This window comes from Pygocentrus nattereri, chromosome 10, assembly GCF_015220715.1.
Source record: "Pygocentrus nattereri isolate fPygNat1 chromosome 10, fPygNat1.pri, whole genome shotgun sequence".
Classification (NCBI taxonomy): domain Eukaryota; kingdom Metazoa; phylum Chordata; class Actinopteri; order Characiformes; family Serrasalmidae; genus Pygocentrus; species Pygocentrus nattereri.
In genome coordinates, this window is record NC_051220.1 from 37,419,776 (window position 1) to 37,445,982 (window position 26,207).

The 26,207-nt window shown below is 39.2% G+C and overlaps 1 protein-coding gene across 15 annotated transcripts in view; it reads right to left on the minus strand.

Moving 5' to 3' along the window:
* Positions 1-26,207, minus strand: part of nrxn3a (neurexin 3a) — a 483,992-nt gene that overhangs the window by 283,840 nt on the left and 173,945 nt on the right. For 8 of the 15 annotated variants that reach the window (XR_005130817.1, XR_005130816.1, XM_037541998.1 and 5 more), the window contains 7 exons: positions 21,496-21,615; positions 20,444-20,825; positions 18,721-18,911; positions 17,392-17,565; positions 13,748-13,762; positions 12,906-12,932; positions 10,274-10,393 (listed from right to left, as the gene is read on the minus strand). Coding sequence is in view for 12 of the 15 variants with exons in the window: in XM_037541998.1 (XP_037397895.1) it covers positions 10,274-10,393; positions 12,906-12,932; positions 13,748-13,762; positions 17,392-17,565; positions 18,721-18,911; positions 20,444-20,825; positions 21,496-21,615 (1,029 nt within the window). In the remaining 3 variants the exon portion in view is untranslated. The remainder of the gene's footprint in view (positions 1-10,273; positions 10,394-12,905; positions 12,933-13,747; positions 13,763-17,391; positions 17,566-18,720; positions 18,912-20,443; positions 20,826-21,495; positions 21,616-26,207) is intronic. The other 7 variants (XM_037542000.1, XM_037542006.1, XM_037541999.1 and 4 more) reach the window with 3 other exon arrangements.

The window sequence follows — 26,207 nt, forward strand, 5'->3', positions numbered from 1 at the left end:
AGTTGCATCAAGTCCTGAGATGTGCATTGTTACAACCCCTTATTTAGTTCTGAATTTCAAGCACATGAAGTATTTGATCCTATTTAATCACCGTTAAGGGGCTAAAAGGGCTAGATTATTTCCACCTGCAACATTTGGCCCCACACATAAATTATTAAAACACGACAAACCAGGTACTGTGTTAAAAACAAACAAACAAACAAATAAATAAATAAAAGGACGTACCCATCTTGCCTCATGTTCAGGCTGGAAAAAAATAATCAGTAAGCAAAATAATAAATAATTAATTCCATTAGCAAGGGAAAAAAAATTCATTACACAGACGCATGTTAATGCATCAAGTGCGGAGTAGGTGCATTAGAGACTACTGGTAATTAAATTGCTGAACGTTTTCCTCCGCAGACAAAATGTTACTTAAGAAGACTCGGGCTCTTGCATTCATCCGTAATGTGTCTCTCACCTGGCAGATACGTATTGTCTGGGGTAACAGTACATTAGACTCCAGCTAGCTGAAAGTGCAGTCTTTGCTTTTGTTGTTGTCTTAATTGATGACCCGGCTGGGAGACGGCTTCTCTGGTTTCTAATGGAGTGAAGAGGACGCCTCTTTGATGAAGTTCTGCGGTGAGGAGATGCGGGCAAAGACGGCTGCCTCCGTCCTCTTCGGCAGCGCCGCTCGGCCTCAGACAGGGAAAAGATGCTCCTTAATTACGGAGATCCTGTTCGTGTCAGACACAGCAGGAAGGAAAACAAATCCATCCCTCCAGCTCCCCATTTGTGCATCTCTTTATTTATATATTTATTAAAAATTTAGAGCACTGTGGGAGATGAGGGAGGGGAAAAACAAAATACCCTGGGGGCGTCATTTGGAATTAGGTAGGAAGAGAACTTTCATTTAACCCTGGTAATTAATGCTGTGGGAGAATTAAAATAATTAAAGAGAAATGCTTTAGTTGTGCAAGTGCGGATGTTTGCAAAACTGCAGCACTAGGGGTCCAAGATGTGCTAAACCAACATCACCAAAAAGAAGAGGGATCATTTTGGGGAATTTTATTTTTTTTTAATGCACATTCTGCCCTGTCCATATCGACAGCTTAAAATAGCAGCAAAGGAAATGGAAGTGAGAGGGCACAGCATGCGGTCCAGACGAAATGACAGCCATCCTGAGTGCAGCGGGGGGATAACCATGAGGGCTCCGAGAACAACTCACTTCAAAAAGTCATTACTGAACGTGCTTTCATGACATTTCAGCTTCTTTTCCAAGAAATAAAACATAAATGTCCATAAACGTCTACTTATAGTCACAGCAAGGGCAGCGAGGTCAGAGAGTCTTGGTCAGAAAGCAGGGCCACAGTGCACGTCGAGTGATTGCGAGTAAATTCCTCTAAGCAATATTAATTTGGAGCAAGTTCATTTAACAGGCAATGGAGCTGCTAACAAGTAATTTATTAGTACAGCTCAATCAACATGATTGCTTAGTGCGCTCCTGCTAATAAGAACGGATCCGAGATGCACAAGGGGAACAGGAGGCTGGAATTCCCAGTTTGTTTGGCTGGCTGTTATCAAGAGCAAGATGGGAATAATATTCTATGCAATAACTCAAACGAGCCCTAGTGCGCTGGCTGTAGTTGTGCTGCTACTTCACTGCTCCTGAAAAAGGAGGATGTAGTATCATAGTCTTGGCCTCAGCATTCAGGAGGAAAGGATAAGACAAAGCATGTGAAGCAAAATCACTAACAATTAGTTTTAACACAGCACTGCATGTAGTTTCCCCCAAAATGTAGTTGATCAGCCGGGATATGCTGGACATCCACAGTTAACCTATCTTTTCACGATTTGCACTGGAGCCAAGGGGCTAATATAGTAAACAAATAAACAAAGCTTATTGCCTGTGCTTGTCGGAAGTAAACTGGCGGATACCATATTGGTCCCAGTACTGGCTTTTAACGCAGTACAGAACACGGATACCATGAAGCACTTTCTGATGCATGCGCTACAAGGCCCAATCCCATTTCACCCTTTGCCCCAACACTTAGCCTACCCTCCGTTTGCATGTTCACGTCTAGGGTAGGGTTGTCCCGACTGTTGTTGAGATGGAGGGGTAGGCGAGGATTTTTCAGAGGCGCACTACAAACGGAGGGTTATGAGAAAATTCCCAGAAATGCGATGCAAATCATTGGCAAGAATGGCTGCACAGCGACTAAAGAGACACAAATGTGAGTATGTTCTCTGTTAAAAAGACGCCGTATTGTAAGAGAACCATCGTAATAGCGCCCATAGTTTATGTCATTTCCTTCATAACAGCAATAAAAAATCGCTAGTATACCCGATGTCTCAGTCGCTTCTGGGCGAAATTTTCCCCGTTCCACCTTAATGGCACAGCAGTTGCGTTCTGGTACGTGAGGTTGCCTCACCATTTAAGGTGGAACGGAAATCGATCATGAACCTGGCATTAAAAAGCTAAGCTTAGCTTCACATCACCGAAGGAATTCTTTGGTGACGATAATAAATAACTGCCCCCCTCTTTGAAGGCCTTAAATGTATTTAAGCAGTGAGGAGCTGAACCTTCCCCTCCTCTGCTGTCACTGCAGGCCAGCAGGGTCGCCTACAGAGCAGCGCTAGTAGCTGTTAATGAAGTGATGTAGTTTTTCGTCTGTGCTCTTTTTTATTCAGTTACTTGTTTGATTGATTGATGCGTAAAACTGAAGCTGTGAATGAATCGCGAGCGCCGGTGCTTTCCAGTCTCCTTCGAATAAATGGCAAATGTCAGTGTGATACACCATTATTGCTATAGTCTGGAGACACAGGAGGAAAACACATCCTGATTGTTTTTCCAGGCTATTTTAAATATGATTCACTTGTCCCGTCATGTGACACACAAGTGAGATCACCACAGCTGGAGGCGGCATATTGGAAATGGCCGGAAAATCTCGTCTCGTCTGTTTACGTAAAAGTCGCTGATGAGAACTGATGACGTATCCGGTTCTTGAAGGGTCGTCCCATTTCACAGGGGGAAGATTTCAACCACTACCCCTCGTAACTCAGTTTCAAGGAGGAGGGTTACACTCAAAAATGAGGGGTAAGGGTAAAAATAAATGGGATTGGGCCCAAGTGATGTTTGCTCATGACAAACTGCCATGAGAAGAGACTGACTAACATGACTTGTGTTTGAATGAGGCAAGTACTTCAATATACGGTTGTAATGGTTCAAATGACCGATCAGCTCTCGCTTCTGAGCTGTTGATACTTAGTAATTTCCAAATGACAACAGACTCACCGCCACCCTATAAAGGCGATATTAACAAACAAAATAAACAAACATTACTCATCACCGCCCTCTAAAAGCGGATTGACAAACATCAAATACACAATGTTTACCGACACCCTCTAAATGCATATTAAACATTAAATAAAAAAACGTTACTTACTGCCGCCCTCTAAAGGTGCTAAACTTCAAACTTATTTAAACTGATACAGCACCAAGTCAGAAGTTGGAAGTTCTGCTGTTTTGCAAAACCCATGATGTCCATGATTAATTTTCTTCTCGTTTACATGCATGTCTCTCAGCCTAGCAGATGAAAACGTCTCCAGTTAATCATTATTTTTCTTGTGATGTGAACACACAAACGTACCTAAACACAAACTAACCACCATGGAAAATAACTGCAGCCAGCTTTAACTCAGACCAGACAATTATGTAATAATTACGGCAGGCCCAATGCGTGCTAGTAGGCAACACAGGATTTAAGGATCATTTCCAGTAGTAGTGAAAATGCCAATTGCATAACAGATACGTGCGAACCAGGTATGGACATCAGTGGGGGAATGGGGTACAGACGCATCCCTAAAGCCAAGTAGACTTGCTTATGTGGTTTCAGACAGTCCAGTTATTTATAAACACAGACACATGTACAGGCATAATTAAGGGTACAAAACAGTAACTACTACAGCCTTTAGTTAAACAACAATAAATAGAAAATTACAATATAGGGGGCAAATTACTTCCCAAGATCTTCTGCCTTACATTATGAAATCCTGAAAAAATCCCCCCCCCCCCCCCCCCCCCCCCCCCCCCCCCCCCCCCCCCACTGTTTCAGTCTGAAGAAAAGCTTCACATGTGGTCCATCTGATTTAACTCTGTCTGGATAAGAAGGTGGGACAAAACCACCTTGGCGCAACCGTGGCCAGAATTCGGAGGACATGTCATTTTCTCTCCGCTTTCACAAAGTAAGGAATGCCATAGAAAATGCAGCAGACTCTCCTCTCCTCCCTGCAGAGCGAGAGACATGCAAACTCTGGGTTTAACTCACTGATCTGGTTATTCTGTCAACAAGCTTTCACAGTTGGCCAAAGACAGCTGAATATTAGCATGAAGATACAGGAACACATGGATTTGTGATTCCATTTAAAGCCCATTTGTTACAGGCTTTGCAACAGAAATGTCGCAAAATCAATTGCGAGCAAGAGCGTGACTAATTACTCAATAATTACATTTTGGGTGGCCATGAGCTTGTTTATGAACAATAGGGTTTGACCTTTCAAAGGTTAAATGATGGCAAAGGCTAATTCAATTACAAACTCGTCATTAAATCTGAACACCAGCTTCTAGTAATATCACAATGAGTGCAGTGCTATCCACACAGAAGAGAGCATGAACGTTCCACAGAGAGCTGTGATGCTTGCCTGGACATACACAAGTTAACTGCCATGGTTTTGGGTTGCGCTGGGTGCCGAAATTCAACACCAAAAAGGCACCGACCGAAGCATCTCTGCACTAATGAGTACCGAAAAGCCTCTAAATAAATAAATAAATAAATAAAATTGGTGCCTATTTTCGATACTATGTATTAAACCGAAATTCACAATGATTCCAGTCACTTGACTGTTGAATCTCCCTGGTTTTGGTGGGATACACAGGACAGATCGTTTGTTTTATCCCTGTATGTCATCAGAGATGACTAAAGCATTAAATCACAAGTATCAACCCTCATCTAGAGATATGCTGTCTAACACACCAGTACCAATAATACCAACACCAATAATATAATGCCTGGAATGCAGTAGAAAATTGTTCAATATCATAATTCATAATTATTCCTTTTTGGTATTTTTTGTTATAATTAAAAAGGCATAGGGGAAAAAAATTATCGTTTTGGTATCGATATTGAATTAGTACTGGTATCAAACATTTTTCAGCCCTAGTTTTGGATGCTGGTCAATATTGATAAAATACAAACATATATAAACACCATCACTGTATTACACGATATGTTTACAGTACAAGTGAATAAAACTGGCATAGGATATTTGCCATATTATGCATTATCCTGTAGCTCAGCACCGTGTCTCTCGGCCTCAACAGCTTAACAGAATTCACCGTTTTACATCATTTTCGTCAGCGTTCTCTCACTACTGCTCCAAGCATGCACTGCACCAAGGCAACACAGTTGGGAGTCCCTTCCACAGCAATAAAGAAATTCTTTCTAGCAAAGAGGCTAACGTATACAGACGTGATGCACTTGGCTTTCTTCTTCACCAGCTACGATGAAAACATTTCAAGCCACCTACCCTCATGTAACCGACCCAAAATGCTTGAAGTTTTTAAAAGTTCCTCCCATCTTCAAGATTCATGATCTAAAAGGAGTTTAGTCTGTAAACCATGAAATCTCAGACTGTGGGAACACTGCAGAAGGTCAGCAGGCAGACTTGGTAATGGAAAAATGTTCAATTTTAGCTTGAGTACCCACTTAGTGAGCCCATGCTTCCTGATACAGCTTGTTTTGGAGTGTTTTGTTTTCTTGACATCACATAAAATTAATGTTAAAAAACAAAAAATGAACAGGAACACCACTATTTCATGGGCATTATATCATGGATGCTGGAGAACACCATGGATGCGATGCTTATTATGCACCAAATGGATGGCTCATGCATAAAAAGTAATAAAATGTCAATAACATGGTAAACGAATTGACATAAGAAGGGGGTTATTTATAAAACATGTTGCAAACCATCTTGAGAAATTCTCTTTATGGTACACGTTTTATTATGCATGTAAGAAACATGCCATCATCAATACCTCATTTATTACAGAAATAAAATGGTTTTCAATCATACGTCAAGTTGTATTCTATTCAAAACTCTTTACACCCAAAAGCGTCCCCCGCATTTGGAATTAAACTCTTCATATGAATCACAGACAAACTGTCTGGTCAGTATACTGCAGCTTAGCATTAAATGTGTGCTCAGTGAACTTACATTTCGAAGCAGCTGTTTCATATGACAAAAGGAAACCTCTTCTCCCCAAAAAGCCACAGAAATCTCTAAAATTGGTGCCAGATCATTTAACACACCATTCATCTTCATATTCCTATTCTGCATAAGCGAGCCTCAGAAAATAAGAGCACATTTTCTCCGGTTTATTTACTGATGTGATATGACATTGAGAAAGTGAGTGAAGGCGTATGAAGAACTGCTGCTTTCAAATTCTGCTGGATCGGCACTGTGGAATCTGTCATCAGTAACTAATGCATTACTGCCACCTAGCGTTGCTGCATCGAGTTATAAACAGGCACAGGCTCGCTTTAAGGCATTCTGTAATCTCACACACACACACACACACACACACACACACACACATTTGTTTTTGTTCAAAGTCTTAGAGCAGCTTATTATTTATTATGGTAATATATACCTGTCTTACGCTTACTCTCCTTAAATCTGCAGCATTTCTATATATTTTCTGGGCTGCCTCAGGACGAATCCGCTCAGACTCTAATGAAAAAAGCTTCCAGTCTTGGGCAGGAGATATAAAACACTCAGTCCACTTCAGTGATACCACAAGAGTGACAAGCACACACACACAAACCCACACAGATCACTCACTCCACATTATTCCATTAAGTCTGCCCCTATCTCCACTAACATGCCTTTGATTCAGTGCCCCGTCTCGTAAATAGACGACACGTCAAAGCAACAGACTGCCGCATCATCCCAGGTGTCAGTCTTAAATCTTAAGAAGGTCATCTCTGTTGTTCAAGCAGCAGTGTAGAGACAGGAGATCACATGACACGTCCACCGTCCCTCAGCTCCCCTCAGTCTAACCGCACGGACAGTGTTTGACTCATTGCCACACGCACAGTGTTGATAAGATGACGTGGCGTGATTTGACCCCTCACTATTTTGGCTGCAGGTTATAGCCTGCCTGCTCATGTAAGGCACAAAGCACATTGGATTTGACCATTTGCACGGTTGTTAAGATAAGACATTTTTTTATGCACACTACTAAACTTCCCCCGTTGCAATAGGAGTAAAAGTCATTTTTCATGGTTTATACTGAAAAGATGATCGTTTTATGGCATTAAAAAACTTCCCACTACATTACTGGAAAGTTTGGAATCATTACCATCACTCATATAAAGGCAATTTTGGGGGGTAGAATTAAACGTGTTTGTCACGATTGGCCCCTCCCAGTCCGGTCCATGTGCGTTTGTTTGGGTCTAGTCCACGTGCTCTTTGTTTTGGTTTCCTAGTCCGGCCCCTTGTTTTGTGACTCCGCCCCTGATTGTCGCCACCTGTCTTCTGCCTATCCCTCGTTATCCCCTTTGTTTTCGCTGGTCTTTGTACTGTTTGATGTGCTGTGTGCAGTTTTGGCATTGTTCGGATTCCGTGTTTCTGTTCGTGTTGGCTATTTGAACCTGGACCGTATTGACCATGACCCTGGATTCGCCCAAAAGTCGCTTCCTCGCTTACCGGCGTTACAGCGTTCAAACGTTGAAAAGGCCCAGTCCCATTTCTCATTTTTAACCATAACCCCTGGAACTAAGTTACAAGTGATTATCATCACCCACCACTGACTCTTCAGTGATATGAAGCTGAAGTCAGCTATTCTCCAGCTGTTTATTCGAAAATTCCCATTCCACCTTAAACGGAGCAGCAGCTGCGACGCCTGAGGCGCCAGAATGTTAAGTGCTGCACCATTTAAGGTGGAACGGGAAAGATAGCGGCCTAGCTACCGAGACACAAGCTCACCATTAGCCACGTTTATGCCTGTTGGGAAGAAAACGGCCATAATACACTGAAATGACATTAAACTAAAGAGAACACACTGGCAGTCGTAATTTTAATGAAGAATACCTAAATTTGTGCGTTTCTTTGGTCGCTTGCGCCGCCATCTCGCCGGTGTTCTGACTTATTGTGCTAACGCTGTGGAAATTTATCCTACCGTACCACATATTTTTAGATAGCGGTCTACATAAAACTGTCGGTAGGACATTTTGACAGCCTAAATCACCTTAGCAGGGAGTAACTAGTAATATTAAGTGGAACCCGCACTGAATTAACATTAAAAAACAATTTAAAAAACGGGACCGGGCCCAAGGTTCTAGAAGATTCCAAGCTGCTTAGCGTCGAGAACACAAGCTATAAATGCTGTATTTATAGTGAAATTAATGTACAAAACTCTTATTTGGAAAGCGGAGATCAAATTTTTGGGGAAGACAGTTAAGAAACGGGCAAAAAAACATGACGGTTTCAATTATAAATATTGACAAGAGCACTTAAAACGTGTTAGTATTCAGTTTACGGCGTTACAGTTTTATATCTACACCGCGTACGTTTAACATAGGGGTAAAAGAACTGAAAGTATGAGGAGTGATTCCAAACTCTCAGCAGTAGTTCATAGTCAACAGTCACATCCACCGAGACGTTTCGTACTACGGTGATAGTGAGCTAATTAAGGCCTGTTCTGAAGGCCACTCAGGGCCCTTGTGGGCATTTTGTGTTCTGATGAGTTTTATCTCATCCCTCGCCCCCCTGAGAGCTGGTGCTTCAGTGACACTGTAATTAATTCAACCTTTCTCAACATAAGCCAAAATATCGCACTTACTGTTGTGTGAACTGTTTTCAAGCACCGGCAAATTCGTCATTAACAGCACAGTGCATAGACCTCAGCGCTTGCCGCCTCTCAAAGGTGAAATTATTGTTAGTTCACTGGCGAAGTCGAAACATACAAGCAAAACAGCAGCAGCACTTACCTCGAGATGTCTTGAAGTGTCTCAGAATGTCTCAAAATACACCACAGCGGATTCCTCTGTGTGTTATTAACGTGTCTGTATGCACGGTGTGTGTGTGCCAGTGTGTAAACAATGTAAATGAGGGCTGAAACCCAATCAAACTGGCCTAATTAATTAGCATAATCTGCCTACACCTCATTAGGTTTCATTTCAAAATAAAAGTTTATTTATATGTTTGCACTGTTTGTAACTAGAATTCATTGCTTAATTTGTGTATCCTAATTAAATAAATTATGTATTATATATTTTTAAAATGATATTTTACATTTATATATATTAAGACACTGAATTTGTGTCTGAATAGATGTAGTAGTTACAGTTAGGAATAAAAAAAATGTATTATATTGTGTGTATTGTAAATATAAATGTATTATATTTTGTAAGGGTTAGCAAATGTGCCTCATTATATGTACACAGCACATGTCCTCGTATTCAAAATATGTTCAATGTGTCAATATACCTGGTCTCTTACAAACTTTGTCGATCTGTGTGCTGTTGTAGCATGTGTCTGCTTGTGTATGGGATCTCTGTGAAATACTCCGATACATGTCACATCTTAGCACTGAAATTCCAGACATTTACTATGGAAAAATATAAACATATGCATGTAACGTTCCTCTTATTCAAAATATGTGTTCAATATATATCGATATATGTCACGTCTTATGAAATACGCCAATGTATGAGAAGCTTTAGTCAATACATGTCATGTTTTCACACTTATGTTAATATGTATGGTCATATATCATGTGTTAACACTGAAACCCCAAATATCACATGTGGAAGGCAAATCCGCAGTAACTCTACTTGAGCTCTGTTGCATAATGGCATAAACACGGCACATGCTGTCATGAGTCGTCAAGACAGATTAACAGTGCCGTATCACCCTTACTGTCCATTGTCACGGCAGACGCCACAATGTATGATGTTGTGCAAAATTGTCAAATCTTACTGTCATTATTTGTCAAAAATATATTTGCAATGTATGTCAATATATGTGATAATCATTCTATTCGATGCCTTACCATTTATATGTAATATATGTGATGTCATGGCATCAAATTTCCAACTGTGTCATAAGAAAGAAAAAAAAAAATATGTACATGAATATCCCAAAGCTATATCAGTATATGTGAAGTGGGCGGTAAGAGCGATAGAGGAAAGAGAAGAGGAGGTGAGTAGGAGGGGGCCGGTGGACTTACGGTCATTGCACTGAGGGCCCGTGTAGGAAGTCATGGAGCAGTCGCAGGTGTAGTTCTCCCACTGCTGGATGCAGATGCCCATGTTGGCGCAGGAGTCCTCCTGACACGTAGTGCTAGGACCTACGGTGGCAGAGCACAGGGATGTAACACTACAGCAGAGGCAGCGGCGGGCCGTTAGGTGCCATGCAGGTGTGCACTTCAGTGGGCATGCAGTCAGGTTAGTAGTGGTACTCGAAAAACCCCAGAGAAGTTATAGAACACACTGGGCCGTGGCATTCTCTTTGAGTAGGTTTTAGTCATGTACAGAATACAATACAGTGTGTGCACAGACAAAGCACAGTGCTTCAGACATTCTCCATGTGGCTTCATCCAGGTGGGTTCATACAGAGGCAGAAACCACGTAGAGACACAGGTAAGAAAACAACATTTAATAGCAAAAGTGTGTACATATTCCAGTATGTACTTTTTGTTATAAACGTCTAAATGAAGGTGTCTACACAGCAGCCGTGTGTGTAACGTTCAGCATGTTTCAAACACGCTGTGTGTTTCTGACACGCTTTATCTCCCTTGCGAGGGAATGCAGGGCGAACATATGGCAACCCAAGCTAACGTTAGGGAGACACAGCACATTCCCTCAGGAAAGAACCAGGTTAAAATGAATATTTGCAATTTTAACGTTGGTTAAGTGCAGTTTCCTAAAGGGGAATTCCACCAATTTTTCTAAATTTCTGCAGAATTAATTGGAAAACGAAGTCATACGGACTGGTTTGAAACGTGCCATTGTAGGGAAACTTGGAGAGATCAGTTGTGGTGATGGGAACCAGACATCTGAAGAGTTCATTGCATCTAAATGAAAGTAATTACTTAAAACAGTAATGAATACATTGCCCGATTCCTGAGAGCTTCTTTTACAATAGGTTTGAAACAATATTTTGGCCTAAAATGTCATTTTTTAAGATACATTAATGATGGAGAGGAACATACAGGGTATGTTTAGGTGAACTACTATTATTACTACTATTTTACCATTATAAACATCACATATCGCTGCTGTCGGAAGATAACCTTGTATCTCCAAAATGCTAACTTTACAGGAGAAGGAAAAAACCTACTTTACTTTTAATGCAAGTCAATGAAACCAGACATTTTTTCAAGCAATTTTGTGTCATTTCTTTTGGTCCATTCATCATGAAATTCACACAAAATGTAAAAGAAGACATTTGTTTTCAAATTATGTGAAAAACTGAAAAATGGCGATACAAGGTTTTGTTCCAAGAGTAGCGATATAAAAACTCAGAAGACACATGTTTGTGTCTTCTGGACATTCTGCATAGTAAATAAAGTGTCTATATTTGTTTTGTAGACCTCTGGTTCCACCTCTTACAATCTGACATCAAACCACTCAGAATGACTTCACCTCTCGATGACTGAACTTGGCAGAAATTTTGAAAAATCGGTGGACTTCCCCTTTAAACAAGACATTTGTGTTAATAGGGGTTAAACACGCACAAATGAGTAGAAAATCAAAAAGACCAAAAGTGCATTTCTTGTGTAATGCTTAGTGTGTTAAAAATGAATGTTATATTACAACATAAAATGATTCACCCCATCTTTTATTTACGGCTGAAATAATTAACAGAAAGAGAGAAAGAGTCGTAATGAACCGCCGGCGCGTTTACTCAAGTCCTGACTAACGACTACATAAACTGAATAGTTCACATTTATCCAAAGACAGATCCTTTTAGGGATCAGAGACACCCTGGGGAAAATGAGTAAAGCTCTGCTAGAGCCTCAAACGCACTCCAACTTTTTTGACTGCAGAAAAAAAAAGTTTGAAAATCCCATTCTTAAGGTCAAATATCTCATTATCTGAACTGACTGGCCCGTTTCAGACAGAACGCCTGGGCCGCAGGCTCGTTCTTCTGTTTGTTTTGGAAGTTGGTTTGTTTACTCGCACTCTCTTGTGTTCTTTCTGCGAATGCACTTTTGCAGGATCTCCACATAAAAACACTACATCAACTGAGCCTGTCAGTATCACACAGGCTTCAGCTGCAAGTGCATCAAGACATGGAATGGTCTTTGAATTTTGATTAAAGTCCAAGTGCGCTGGCATTTTCAAGCTGAATCGACACAACTGGCCTTTTAATTAGCCTGCTAATCATGTTCCCAATCAGATGGCCCCTCTTTTCCACTGAAAGCGGCTGAGGGGGGCGACCCACGGTGAGAGATTTAATGGATTTTCCCGCGGCAGCCGGGACAGTCTAGAAAAGCCGCTCTCGGCTGAGCGTCATTAGCATAAAACGAGAACAAGACACGATACAGCAAAACAAGATCAGGAGACGTAATTATACAGGACGGCTAATGTTTTATTTATGCAGGCTCTCTTATTGCCACGATTGCTTCGCACATCGCTCTATCCTACCACAGCCTCCGGAGGGCCGTGATGGCAGAATAATTTGAGAGAAGTGAACCATTTTATACCAAGACATTGTAATAGTGAAGTGAGTAAGGCCCTCTTCATGTCTGGGTGTTAGATAAATAAGAATAAAAATAAATAAATAAATCAAACTTGACACGAGACATTACACAGAGCAGCTTTCAGCCGAGCTCAGAATGGAATTGAACCTTCTACCTTGTAGGTCTGCTTTGATGAAACCAACTTTGTTAGCAAAAGAAACAGGAAAGCGAAAAAACAATCGAACAGGTTAGTAGGTGGTCAATGACTGTCGTTAATAAAGCGACCGCTTTACTAACAGGCATGCACTACCATTCTTAGGAAGGGTTTGCAGGAGAAATCTACTCTACTGTGGGTTTAGAAATAAGAACAACAATAACAGTAACAATGGGCTGATACTAAATGGCTGAAAGGAGACCGTACGAAGCTCCCCTAAGAGATAGGGCGGCCACACGGTGTCCTACTGATGTTGAACACAAAATGCATTGGTGAATGTCTTAACTTATGCAGAAATACATTCGACCATAAGAACTAGCATGGATTAGCTGCATACTCTTAAAAGCTCTAGCATTCACAACCACCATCCTTATTTCTCAGCTGGTGCTGTCTGATCCATAGACTTCACGCTACATCTCTGCTAAGACCTGCAAACTAAGCAGCTTAAATGCTGTGTGAATAACATAGTGACTTACGTTTAGTGAGGTGAGCTCTTAGGATGACACAGATAAGGGACATTCACTTTTATAATCTACAGGACATTTAAGAGTTAGTAGAGGAGCTTCCTATTAGCCCTGAAGGTCTTCCTACTGAACGCCACTGAACTGAGCTCCCTCCTTCCTAAGCTGTGGAGCATCATTGCCATCTAGTGAATGAAAAGCCCCATTACAACATGGTGTGCATTCACCGCAATACCAATCAGCCAAGTTCAACCAAAACGGAGCCATTCTTTAGGCCTCAGCCTTTAAACTGTGCACATACATGTTCTCTCATGCTCTCACTGAACAGGAATGCCTACTCACGTTCGCTTTTCGATGCTGTGCAGGAGAGATAAATGTAAGACACATAGAAAAGGCGCATGTCATGTGTGAAATGCAACTGACCAGTAGAGGGGTGGGGCTGGTTTGGATAAGCCGATAAGCAGGGCATTTAATGAAAATGTCATAACAATTTAAATAGATGTGGTTAGCTATCGACAATAACTCAGTGCTGTGCAAAAGTCAGAGACCACCCTTTTCTTTCATTTCCAATCAAATCAGCCACTGAGTATGAGTTATTCGCCTCTGAATGCAAGGAAAAAAAGGATCAATTCAACAGTTACATGAAGTTATGCAAAAGCCTCCAACATTAAGTACAATTTCTATATTTTTTCACTATTTATGGGGGGGAAACAAAGGGGAAACCCAAAGGAAAATTCCCAAATCTGGAGGTCAAAATGTTTAAAAATGCAGAGAAAATGGGCCTCCTAGCAACCGTGCAAGACCACCAACACTGTTCCCATCAGAAAAGCAGCACTTAAAGCTTTCATCTCTGAGAGAGAGGAGAAAATCCAGCTGCTTCACATCTGAAAACATCCACAGGTGCTCTGTCCAGCCTTTCACTGTGAGAAGACGACTCAGCACTGTGGGTCTGAAAGGATGTGGAGCTGATCCGGAAGAACCTCACTGAGAAAAGGAGACGGACACATCAAACAAAGAAGCTGATCAATGGACCACCCAGAGTCCAGATCTCGACACCAGTGTGTTTGGGATTTCTTGGATCATGAGAACTATAATAAAGACAAACACTAAATGCTGAAAATTTGATATCAAATTTATGGTTGAAATTCTGCATTAAATGTACGTTTTCAGCTTTCGTCTGACACCGGAAATGAATAACATGGACTTCACGGCTGTTTCGACTGCAGATTAAATGCACGGAAGGGTGGTCTCTGACTTTTGCACAGCGCTTTGTGAAAACACTGCAAGCTGTAAGTCAAGTCAAGTACGTTTCAATTTCACATGATCATTTATTTTCATTAATTGCTTCCATCTTCAGTAACAGACATTGTATTTCACCACAACTCTGTTGCTGAAGTCGCCCAAGAACTGCGATGGTCAAGACATGCAGAACTGTTCAAAAAACTAGGCTTAGTACATTTACCAGCACCAAACCGTAGCAGGCCAGGAGGTCAGAGGGTTGCAGACGGACCTTTAGTGGACTATTTATCTTCATTCATGAATACATTTAAATACTTCAACATATCAAGCTTAATCTTTAGACAAATTCAGATTAATCTAACTTCTTTTCAGTAATTCGTTTATTTTTTATTTCACACGCTACTGAAGCTCAAAAGGTTACAACAAAAGACAAAACAAATTTGAGTGACAAGATTTTATTGAAAAATGAATAAATGAACAACACCAAAATATGACATTAAGGAGGCTTTTGAAAAGCCAAAAAATAACAACACTGAAATGCGTGACAAATGAGGAAGACGTGATGGATATTTTATTTCATGAGGGATGGAAAATCACTTCTGTCTAAAAACAAAACAAAGCAAACTGAACCAATTAAAATCAATAAATAATCAGAGGAAACAAAATAGTAAACAAAACAGTCAGAAAAGAAGCGCAAGGTCAACACAACAGAAAGCATTCACAGAAAACAAAATGATTTACATAATCTTGTAATTCATATGCACTAAATGATATGCGGGAAAATTCATGCAAACGTTTGGCATTTTCATGCGTGATGTATAAGATGTATAAGGGCTGCTCTGGCTGATATACGTCTGAATTCGGTGGCCTCGGTGAAGCTGATACCTCGTCCCCTTCGGAATTAAAGGGCTCTATCTGACATTTTTGTCAAGTTATTGAGTTATTCACATATTCTTACTCTTCACTTCTTAACATTATGGGAGGCGTTTCTTCTAAGTTGCATGTATTTTTGGGACTCTTTATCTAGAGAACAAGAAGGTTCTATCTCCAGTCAAACTCTAACTTAGTTCTATAAGGTTCTATCTGTGAGCCAATCAGCACTTCGAATGCACACAAGAGGGCCAATCAAGTTCTGCTTTCTGTCATGATGCCACTCAGGTTATGAAACCACAGGTAACCACAGATTATGAAATCTGAAAACATTGCCAAAACTCAGTCTTCTCGTACTTTTTAAACAAATCTTGTCTTGAATTTTTTAAAATGTTAAGTCTTAAAGGTAATTGGACAGTAAAGATTTGAATCGATGGGCTCTTAATTACACCATGACTATTAATTTAATTAATTTATCCACCCTTTCTTTTTCTCTTTTACCCTCAAAGTAAGACGTGGCTCAGTAGAGTCACATTTCTGATATAAAGCAAAACCTCACACTACCTTTAGACTGACGTGTTACACTTACTTGCTAGGACAGTTTATTGCAGTAGCTGGCTGCTGTATAACTAAAGAAACTCAAATTAATGGTACCAACCTAAAACTGACCTCTGCACTGGACAAAATATTTAGCACTGACCTTCATACTCAATCAATCAATGTTTTTTTTTAATACAAGAAATAAACATAATAAAAATGTCATAGAAAACATAACATTTAACTTTCTAATTTTATGTTTTAACAAATTACAAGTTTGTGTTCCTTGAAATCCACTGTTTTTCCTTTTCATGTTTTGCCCAATAAAACCTTATAACTCCAAGCAGAAAATGAGTTCTTAGGGTTAGACATTTCCAAAAAACAAACTTACAATCATTTACAAATTTTATATGATTTTGATTCCGTACACATATCAGTTTTGCTATTTGGAATCCAAAGTGTTTGAAGCTCAATATCTCAAAACTGCTCAGACCACAGACAGAACCTTATCATTCAGGGGACAACCTGTAGTGATGCTTTTAATTTTAACCGAGCGAGTAAAATGACCAAATTACTCATTATTTAAAACCTTTGAATAAAAGCTTATATAATAGTAAGATGCACTATGTTTAATTTTCTCAAGAACAAATTGGTTTTATTTAAATACTGCCTGACTGCACATTTTTGAACATGTTCTCCAGAAGAAACATCTTACACATCATATATATATATATATATATATATATATATATATATATATATATATGAATATTTATTCCTGTAAGGCCTGTCATTACAACAAAACAGCCAGTTTAATATTAATTAGAATGCCATTTATTTACTTTATTATTATGATTTTTATTATTATTTATTTGCATTTTTAATTTGTTTATACGGAGCAAATCTTCAAAAAACCTCAAAGGACCTCAAAGGGTCACCCGTACATTCTTGGGGCCTTATATTGTCTGAGCTTGAAAACAAAAGTAATCAAAGTCATTAAACAGGGTCAGAGCTCCATTTTGCCTTTAGAATACTGCAAAGTGGTAAATGTTCTTTTAAAAATACATTTACATTATACCTATATTATAAAGATCATTTCATTATGTCACTATTGGTTATCAGGTAAAATGTTAGCTTGGCTGACTGTATGACCAATGTGGCCTATAAGATTATGGGGTAGCCCGACAGCCATTGGGTCTAACAGAGAGCTGATTGGGTGATAGATGTGACAAGCAGCGTTAGCAGGATGGAGTGATGGCTCAATGAGATGGTGATGGAGCTACTGTTAGCATTGATGAGGAAGAAAGGGCTCCTTGAGCTGGAGTTGTAAGAGGGTGTACCTTCACATCCACGCTCAATCTGTCCACTGCGGAACAGAGCGTCGTTTATCAGGTCGGGGAGACGGCCGTTCAGGTCCACTGATGCCAGACAGCCCTTAAAACCTTCCCTCGAGGCTACGAGTTTGGGGAGGTTGTTGTACATGTTGGGTCCCAAGCCAGCAATAAAGAGATCTCCTAGAAAGATCATGTCAAAGGCAGCAGTACAGTAAATTGTTTTAAAGGTTCCTTTTTTAATGTAAGATCATATGCAGAAATAACTTGACATATGGAAAATGATATACGTGTTGTGTACATAGGATTATCAGACAGGACTGTGACGGACGTCATGCGTCTTTTTTCTGTGCTGAACAAATCAGATCAAAAGGAAGGCGAGCCTACAGTGAGTGTGTTTACATGCACTTAATCCGATAACTGCAGAAAATCAGATTTTGTCAGTACTCCGATTAATGCGTTTACATGCACTTGAGTATTCAGATAATGGGGAAACTCCAGGCCTACATGAGTCAGGCAGTAATCAGACTTTTGCTTTGCAACCAGCCAATAAACCCACAGAAGAAGCACAGTCTGATTTTGCACATGCGCAGACTGAGAAATCCGAAAGAAACCGGAGTAAGGGTTTACGTGCACTGAGAAATCTGATTACTGAGTTAGAATCCAGTTCTCTTTATCAGATTTCTTAATCAGATTTCTAAATCTAAGCTGTTTACATGACCATTTGAATAATCGCATAAATGCAGAAATCTGAATATGATCAGATTATTACCCCTTCATATTTATTCATAGTTCATAGTACTTTATACCCCTTCATATTTATAACCTGTACATTCTTGTTTATAACCTGTATAACCCCCTTCATGTCTATACCCCCTCATATTTTTAACCTGCATATACTATACTTACTGTACATTTGTAACATACATATTTATATTTCTGCTAAGCACTTCTGGATGGATGCAAACTGCATTTCATTGCTTTGTACTTGCGACATACGCAATGACAATAAAGTTGAATTCTATTCTATTCTATTATATTATTGCGTGTATGTAAACTGTATAAGTTTTGCTTTTAGCCCCACACTTGTAAATAGTCTATCACAGTGCAGGGCTCTTCTCGTGTCTCAGGTGCTGAGAATGGTCCACCAGTCAAATGATATCTAGTAAACAGTGGTGCTGCGGTCAGAAACGTATCAATGCCAATGAAGAAAAGAGTATGGCTGACTAATTGTGCGTGAACAGATACTACAGTTTGTATAAAGTGGTCGGTGAGAGGAAGTGCAAAGTGTTTCTAATAAAGTGGGCGATGTCTTTAATAGGGATTATGTCTGCTCACCTTTTAGGTCCAGGTTCTTGGCACCATTGACAACCTGACTCACAGCCTTAGCGTCTATTTTCAGTATATGGAGGTTGCTGTTATCTCTGGTGATGACCACATTATGCCACTGGTTATCATGCAGAGCTCTGTCACTGTTACCCTTGATGAGGTTTGGGCCATTGCCAAGGTCAAACACATAATGGATGTACCTGTAAAGGAAAAGAGAGAGTGACTGTCTCTATTGTCAAGAACACTTATGACTAGAAAGACCAGAAAGATTATATGATTTTTTTGCAGATGCGATTTTTGGGTTGTTTTTATTCAGATTATGTTGAAGAAGTCTTTACAGCTATACCACTCCAGGCTGCTGAGTCATATTAAAGTTTTTCTCAGAGCCAAATATCTCTTTAAGATCTATGTTTATGCCTTTTTCCTGTGTGCTTTTTGGATGCTTACTTTGCAGAGGGCAACTGCCAAATTGCATTAATCAGTATTAGTCACCATGTAACACCGGGAAAACTGTAATATAAGGCTGCTTTACAAGAATTTTTTAATACTGGTACAAAAAAAAAGATTCATGTAGTTTTTTGTTGTAGGTGTGTTTGTGGGTGGAGATCCACAACCCACAAGGTGGGAGGTTTTGTTACCCTATGTGACTGGGCACCATGTGAATTCAAACATGAAAGATTGTAAACATAACCTGCCAGCAGTTGCTGTTCTTTAAGTGAAAAAGACGTGTGTGTGAAACACTCCTCCTTTGGGCTGGGGGGGGTGTTCTATGTTGACTGGCTACTCCAGCATTAGTGGGCTGATAACTCACTCACCATAGCAGTGCTGATGGCATCAAAATGTTTAGTTTAACAATTTTTAGAAATGCTCTTTTCTAGTTTAGTAATGTATCTTATCTTATCTTCTTATCTTATCTTATCTTATCTTACTCTTCCACATATTAACTAAGATCTCTTTGGTTTGAGAAATGAGTAACAGTCACTCTTTACACCAAAGTGTTGGGAAATTGGGCAAGTTTTTAAATTTAAAAATATTTTTTGGATACTATCCAAAATAGTTTTTCAGAGGTATTCCGACGCACAGTAACATTTCATTTGATAGGCTAATAGCGATTGAAAACAACAACCTTTTCTGTGAGTTTGCATTTTTCCTAAAGGACAGCATAACGTCATGGGTTTATTTTCAGGGACCCTTCAGAATTTTGATTTTGAGACATTCAGGAGGCCCAAGAAGTTAATTACAGGTTCTCAGACCCCCAATAACCCCCTTTACTTTGCACTTTGTGTGGGTTTTGAGGAAATCAGTTAAGTATAATATTTCTTTAGAGCTGGACTTTCTAAATGTGAGCTAATAGCAGAAATTAGTTTCTCCTCCATGTTGTTCAGCATCGACATGACTGACTAAATCCAAACCCTGACTGTCTCCTATTGACTGGTTCCATCAGAGTACTCTCAGTAAAAAGTTCAAGTGGCCAATTTTTTCAGTGGACAATGGAGTGTAATTTTCACACACTGCCATGCGTTTTTGTCTGATGTCCATTGACGCGTTGTTCTCACTGAAATCAATGGAACCTCACAACTCATTTGTTTACTTGACTCGGTTTAGTATTACATTCAGATATATGAGCTTTCTCCTAGAAAACTGTGCGTTTTAAAATTTCAATAAATGTTCATTTTAGTAACATTTTAAAAACAGGCTTGTCTTTGTGCGTGAAGTCTTCGGTCTGCCTTACCCTTTCACCAGCTCAACAGCGATGAAGTCGCTTCCATCACCACTGTTGAAGAGGATGAGGCCGTCAGGAGAAGTGGTTTTGAACTGGAAGAAAAGGTGCATGGATGTGTAGGCCTGCAGCGTGGCCAGGCTCAAGTAGCTGCTCTTGGCTTTGAAGGTCACTGGGTCTGCAATGATGGAGCGCATCCCAAAGCGAGCATTCAATTCGCAGTAGTCGATGTCGCCGTTCTTGCACAGGTCAATGTAGAGCATACCGTTGAACTTAAGGCTCTGCAGGTGGCCGATGAAGCTGGATGGGATGTGGGAGACGAACCGTCGCTCGGTCATCACGCCCGTCTCTATGTTGTGGAACTCTAGCCTGGTGTGGTCACCCACCATCTGACCTGCAACCAGAAAAGGTTGGGAAGGGGCAGGGGGTGGGTGGGAGGGAGAGAAAGGCAGCTATACTATTCCTTCAAATGACTTTAAACTGAAGCTTAATGATAAAGCTGAAGCAGTTTCAAAGTTGCAGAGTCACTCCAAGCCTTATTGCCCAACCCTTGAGGTGATTTAAGTGTGGAATTCAAGTAGAACTCATCAAGCAAATTTTCACAAAAACTAAAGTTCTTTCTAACTCTGATGAGTTTCTTTTCCCCCCCTAAAGAAACACCTTGAACTAAGAGTGTGATGTTTTCTCACAATGCAATCAGTTTGTATATTCAGTGGCTTCAGAAGCAGAATTTCAATTAGAGGACCTTTAGCAAATTACATTTTTCTTTTCTTGGCCATATCTGTGCAGAAGAACAGTAGACTGTCCAGAAGTAATATATTATAAATGTACCAAGTAAAATAGCCACCATTTGTCTTCTGCTAGCAGTAGAATATTATGGTACAAGCTGACGTTTGGCAAAGTATCTCAGATACAGTTTTATTTATCTAGCACTACTGTGATGGTCATTTTTGCTACTACTTTCTAAGAGAAAGCAAACTGAATCTACACAGTTCACAGAGGTATTATGGTACAGGAATTTGGGTATATTTACTGTCTTTCAGATTCAAATCCAAGGGAAGTACCTTCAGCTACGTCATCGTCAACTGTGAGCTTGTAGGTTTTACCGCGCCGGATCACCCGCACCGTATGCCACTCATTGTCATTGAGTTTTTGTCCAGCATACAGTGTCTCTGGTCCCTTGCCTGAGAACGACGGTCATGAAAAGTTAATGCCATTCTTATTTTTTCAATCTCAATCAAACCTTTGCTTTCTATCTCTAAGACAAACAGCAAAATATTTGTATTGTATCCGTAAGCAATTTAACCCTCCTATTATGTTCACAAATTGGTTATATCTTTGATGTTTATGGGTCAGTTTTGACCCTGCATGACTAAAACACCTTAAATCAGTCCTAAAACATGTCATTCTACTTTTCTTTTGACCCGTCCTGCCAATTATTTGCCCATCAACCACTAAGAAATTAATATATTCTATTGTATCTTAACATTTATTACCATATTTATCTTAAACTAGAACCATTGTTTTCATTATATAACAACCATTTCAGAGCATTTTACTGGCTATTTTGGATGTAGGAGCCATATATTCTACTAGATCATCTCTTTCTAGTATGAATGTACTTCACAGATATTTAATTTGTGTTGATGACATCACATAATGAATAAATTTACGTTTATGTACTGGGCCAAAATAAACTTTTATGTTACAAATGAAACCAAAAGAGTTTTACTGATTTTTCCTGAAGATCTTGTGGGCATTGGGGTTAATCTGAATATATTTTGAGGTGCCACTCTTTCACGAGTTTCAGAGGGGGGTGAGGGCCATGCTATTTGGGCTATTTGTGTTTCTTCTTGGTTGCCATTCTAAACTACAGGGCCAATTTTGACCATGAACAGTATCTCTGTACCCAAATGGTGTAGAGACTTCACAAAATATCAAATTGGTCATCTTCATTTTTGCATGGTCATATTAATATACTGCTGAGGAAGTCATCAAGTTTCATGAAAAAATGATAGTGTAATGGTATTTTAGAGACTTTGAAACCTAAAAAGGGTCAATTTGGACCTGGAACATGATAAGAGGGTTAAAATTCAAACTCGGAGATGAGTAAAGACCACTGTAAATAGCAAAGTAAACAGATGATTTGTGAAATTTGTAGTTTAAAGCAGAAACCAATTGACTGTCACTAACAGAAAGCAGAAGTTTGATTTAAACGTATTGAACTACAATACAAAACAAAACATTCATCTTCATCACTTTAGCAGTTTTGCTAAACAATGAAACTTTATTTTTAGTTATTTATCTCAAATTTCAGGTTTGGAAAAATGTATCTTGCAAAATACATCTTAAATGAAACCAAATGGCTTTTACTCATGAAGAGGTCTTGACACACCACTCACTCTTAAAGCAGTTCAGTGTGACTGGAAGAAATTCATTTAAGTACAGGGTTTTTTATTGTAGAGAGAATTCTGATCTGAAACACCTGAAGAAAATATTCATGAATAAAGTTGACTGAATTTATCAAATAACATAGTGTTGCAATATCATTGTAATATATTATAAAATCTATATTATAAAATAATATATTATAAAATCTAATAAAAAACTATATAAAAATATATTAAAAACTTGCTTGCACTTTTTTATGACTGAAAACTCTCATATTCAGAGTTTCTGAGATCAGGAGCATGAACTGAAGTCCACAGAATCCATAAAATCCAAAGAAATGATCTGAATCACTTCAAAAGGTCAAAGCTGTGAATGGGTTAATATTACAGTGCCATTTTTATAAGCCTGTACAGTAAATACTATTGCATATGGTATAAGTATACTTTATATCCAAACTAGATACATTTCTGCTGTTTCTCGTCACAGATCTGCACTTTTCTGTCTGCAGAAACATTGTGGTGGTAAGGTACATTAGGCCATTTAGCTACTCTTAGAGTAAGTTTTTAGAGCTTTTATAGTGCATTACATTCAAATGCCTTTCACCTCCTCTTTCACTACAGCAACCTCTAACATAACTAACACTAACAACCTGCATTTTTATTTTGCCATGGCAACATCCATCTAACCAGAAGGAAACGGGTTGATTCAGTCATCTATGTTTATTGTATGTAAAGCAATTCATGCTGTAAGCCCTTCATATAGCCCCCTAGTGTATAAGTCAGTGTCTACAATTTATTACAATGTGCTCTAGCAGTTGTGATGCAAAGGGCCTCATGCATCAAATGTGTCAAAATTACGAGTGATAGCTGAAACTCCACGATGCTGCCTCTAATCAATCAAAGTATGCTACACAGTCATATGCTAAAGTCTGAACACACCCAGTCAAATTACGTTTTGTTGATTTTCTAATTGAAAATAAACGAACACATCCTCTACACAAAACTACAAAAATTTTAGTGCCGAGTTTCTCAATTCATTATTTATTTGCTGAGTTTAATACACTGAGTTCAATATGTTTTAGCCATACCCCCCCAATCCCCCCCCCCAATCCCCCCCCAATATGCCTACATCAGGCTTATTTCACTCTAAGGCTTCAGTAACTACAGGAACTTCCATGCAAACTGGTTGAGTTGTTCTTAGGTTATAGACTTATGTATTAAAACCCGCTGGTGGACCCCAGCGTTGCAAGGGGTTAAACCCACCAAATGACCAGTAAAATTAAAATGCATTAAAATATGTAAAAGTGTTTTCTGTAGAGGATGTGCTGTTTTCACTTTAAGAAATAAATAAACAAATAAGTAAATACGTACATTTTAAAAATCAACAAAACATGCTTTTGGTACCTAAACTTTTATTTTCAGTCCCAATTTTTAATCATTTATGGCTAAATTTAGATTTCAGAAGCAATTGTTTGGTCAGAGTAACGGCAAGAGGTGAACGAAATCTGATGTTCCCATGAAATGGAAATCGGTAATAGAACATTTTGGCTTTATTATTAAATTATTGTCCTCGCATGTAAAAATAGGCACAATGCTCAATAATAAGATGGACGTTTTGTGTCACATAGGGTTAAAGTACATCTCTAAGCTTATTTCAAAAGTTCAGAGATGTGCAAACTAACTTCTTCACTTCTTCTGAGTGCAATTTCTTCCCGGGAATAAGTAATTTGTCCACATCCAACTCTCATTTAAAGTCACAGCGCTACTTTAAACTGACTCACTCAACAGCTCAGCTGGCCACTGCGAGGTTGTACTAAATCAGGAATGATTGAGTCTTTGAAAAGTAACCCATGGTGACAAATTAGATACCAGCAAGAAAGTACAGCATATTCTAGAAACATAATCATACATGTCACTTAGATCTCTAAAATAGCTCTCGGTCACGCTTATATAAATGACTCTCAGCCCTACAGGAACACAGTCATGAGCAAAGAGTAACCGAAAGTTAAAGTACAAGGCTTGCAAGAATTAAAAAGTGGATAAACTTGCTGTACTGGGAAGACGTGGTGGGGCTTTGGGCACGATTAATTATCATGATTAAAAGATAGTTCATCACAGCAGCAGCGAAATTACATTGATCTGAAAGATGGAAATTACGAGCTGATGGAGGTAAAGGACGCGAGACTAATCTAGCACGGTGATGGCTGCGGAGATGACAAGCTATCTAGCGCTCGCGCCACGTGATTGATGGAGACAGTTTACGATGCCATCCCGGTGGCCCCAAATTATGGACAGCGTAAACACACACGCAACTCACTAACAGACTTCAATTATGCTGATATGAATTTCCATAAGTCATACAAGCCATTCACAGATGAGCACACACTGATGCACATGCTCTCTCTTTCTCTGCTCACTCTGTCACCAGCCCTCGCTTTCTAACTGGCAGACAAACCTAACCCTGCATTACGTGCACCTGAGTGATTAATCCGAGCATTAGCTCTAAACGCTTTTCATTTTCAGGATGAAATCCTGAACGATGTTAAAAAGTCGCTGAGATATCTGTTTAGAATCAGGCAAATCAAAGAAAAGCTTCAAAATCAAAATGAACGGATTTCTATGATTCATGCTGCAGAAAACATTCATTTGACATTCATTTAGTCATAAATAAAGCAGAATGTCTTCAGTGAGGGTATCCAAAGCCTATTTATGAGTAAAAGCAGTTCATTTTTTTCCTATTTAAACAAAAATCTATTAGAAAAAGCATAAAAAGAACATTTCTTTTCTTTGCAATTCACTAAGCACAAAGAAAGAAATACAAACATTGTATAGATAACAAACTTAATGCAGACCGAGTCTGCTGATAAATCACACTGTGTTTCCTCTGGAAACAGAGCTCGTAGGAAACTTTGCTCAGAATTTGAAGACAGAATAGTTAATTCAGCTATACTTTGCGTTAATAAAATCAACCACTTACACTCCAGACTGATGTTAACATTCCTAGTCCATGTCGTTCAATCATTTCTAGTAGCTTAAAAAGGTGTATACATCTACTAAAATGAAGCTCTGTTTGCAAGAGGAATTCTGCATATAAAACACTTAATTAAAAAATATGTGGTGACTTCATAATCTGACTTTGAATGATTAACGATTTAGGCCTTAAAACAAACATCACTACGTTACCCATATTCACCATGCAGAACTAAGAATTAGAAAGACACATTCAGCTTTTGCATGCACTGCTACCATTTGAGCTTCATCAAATTCAATATTTCTTTGCCTGTTAAGTCTTAAATAATTATAATAACATTTTTTATTTATAAGCATTATTTTTTACTCTGTTACTAGTAAAGTGAGTACATTTTAGAACAAAAAGTGTGCCATAT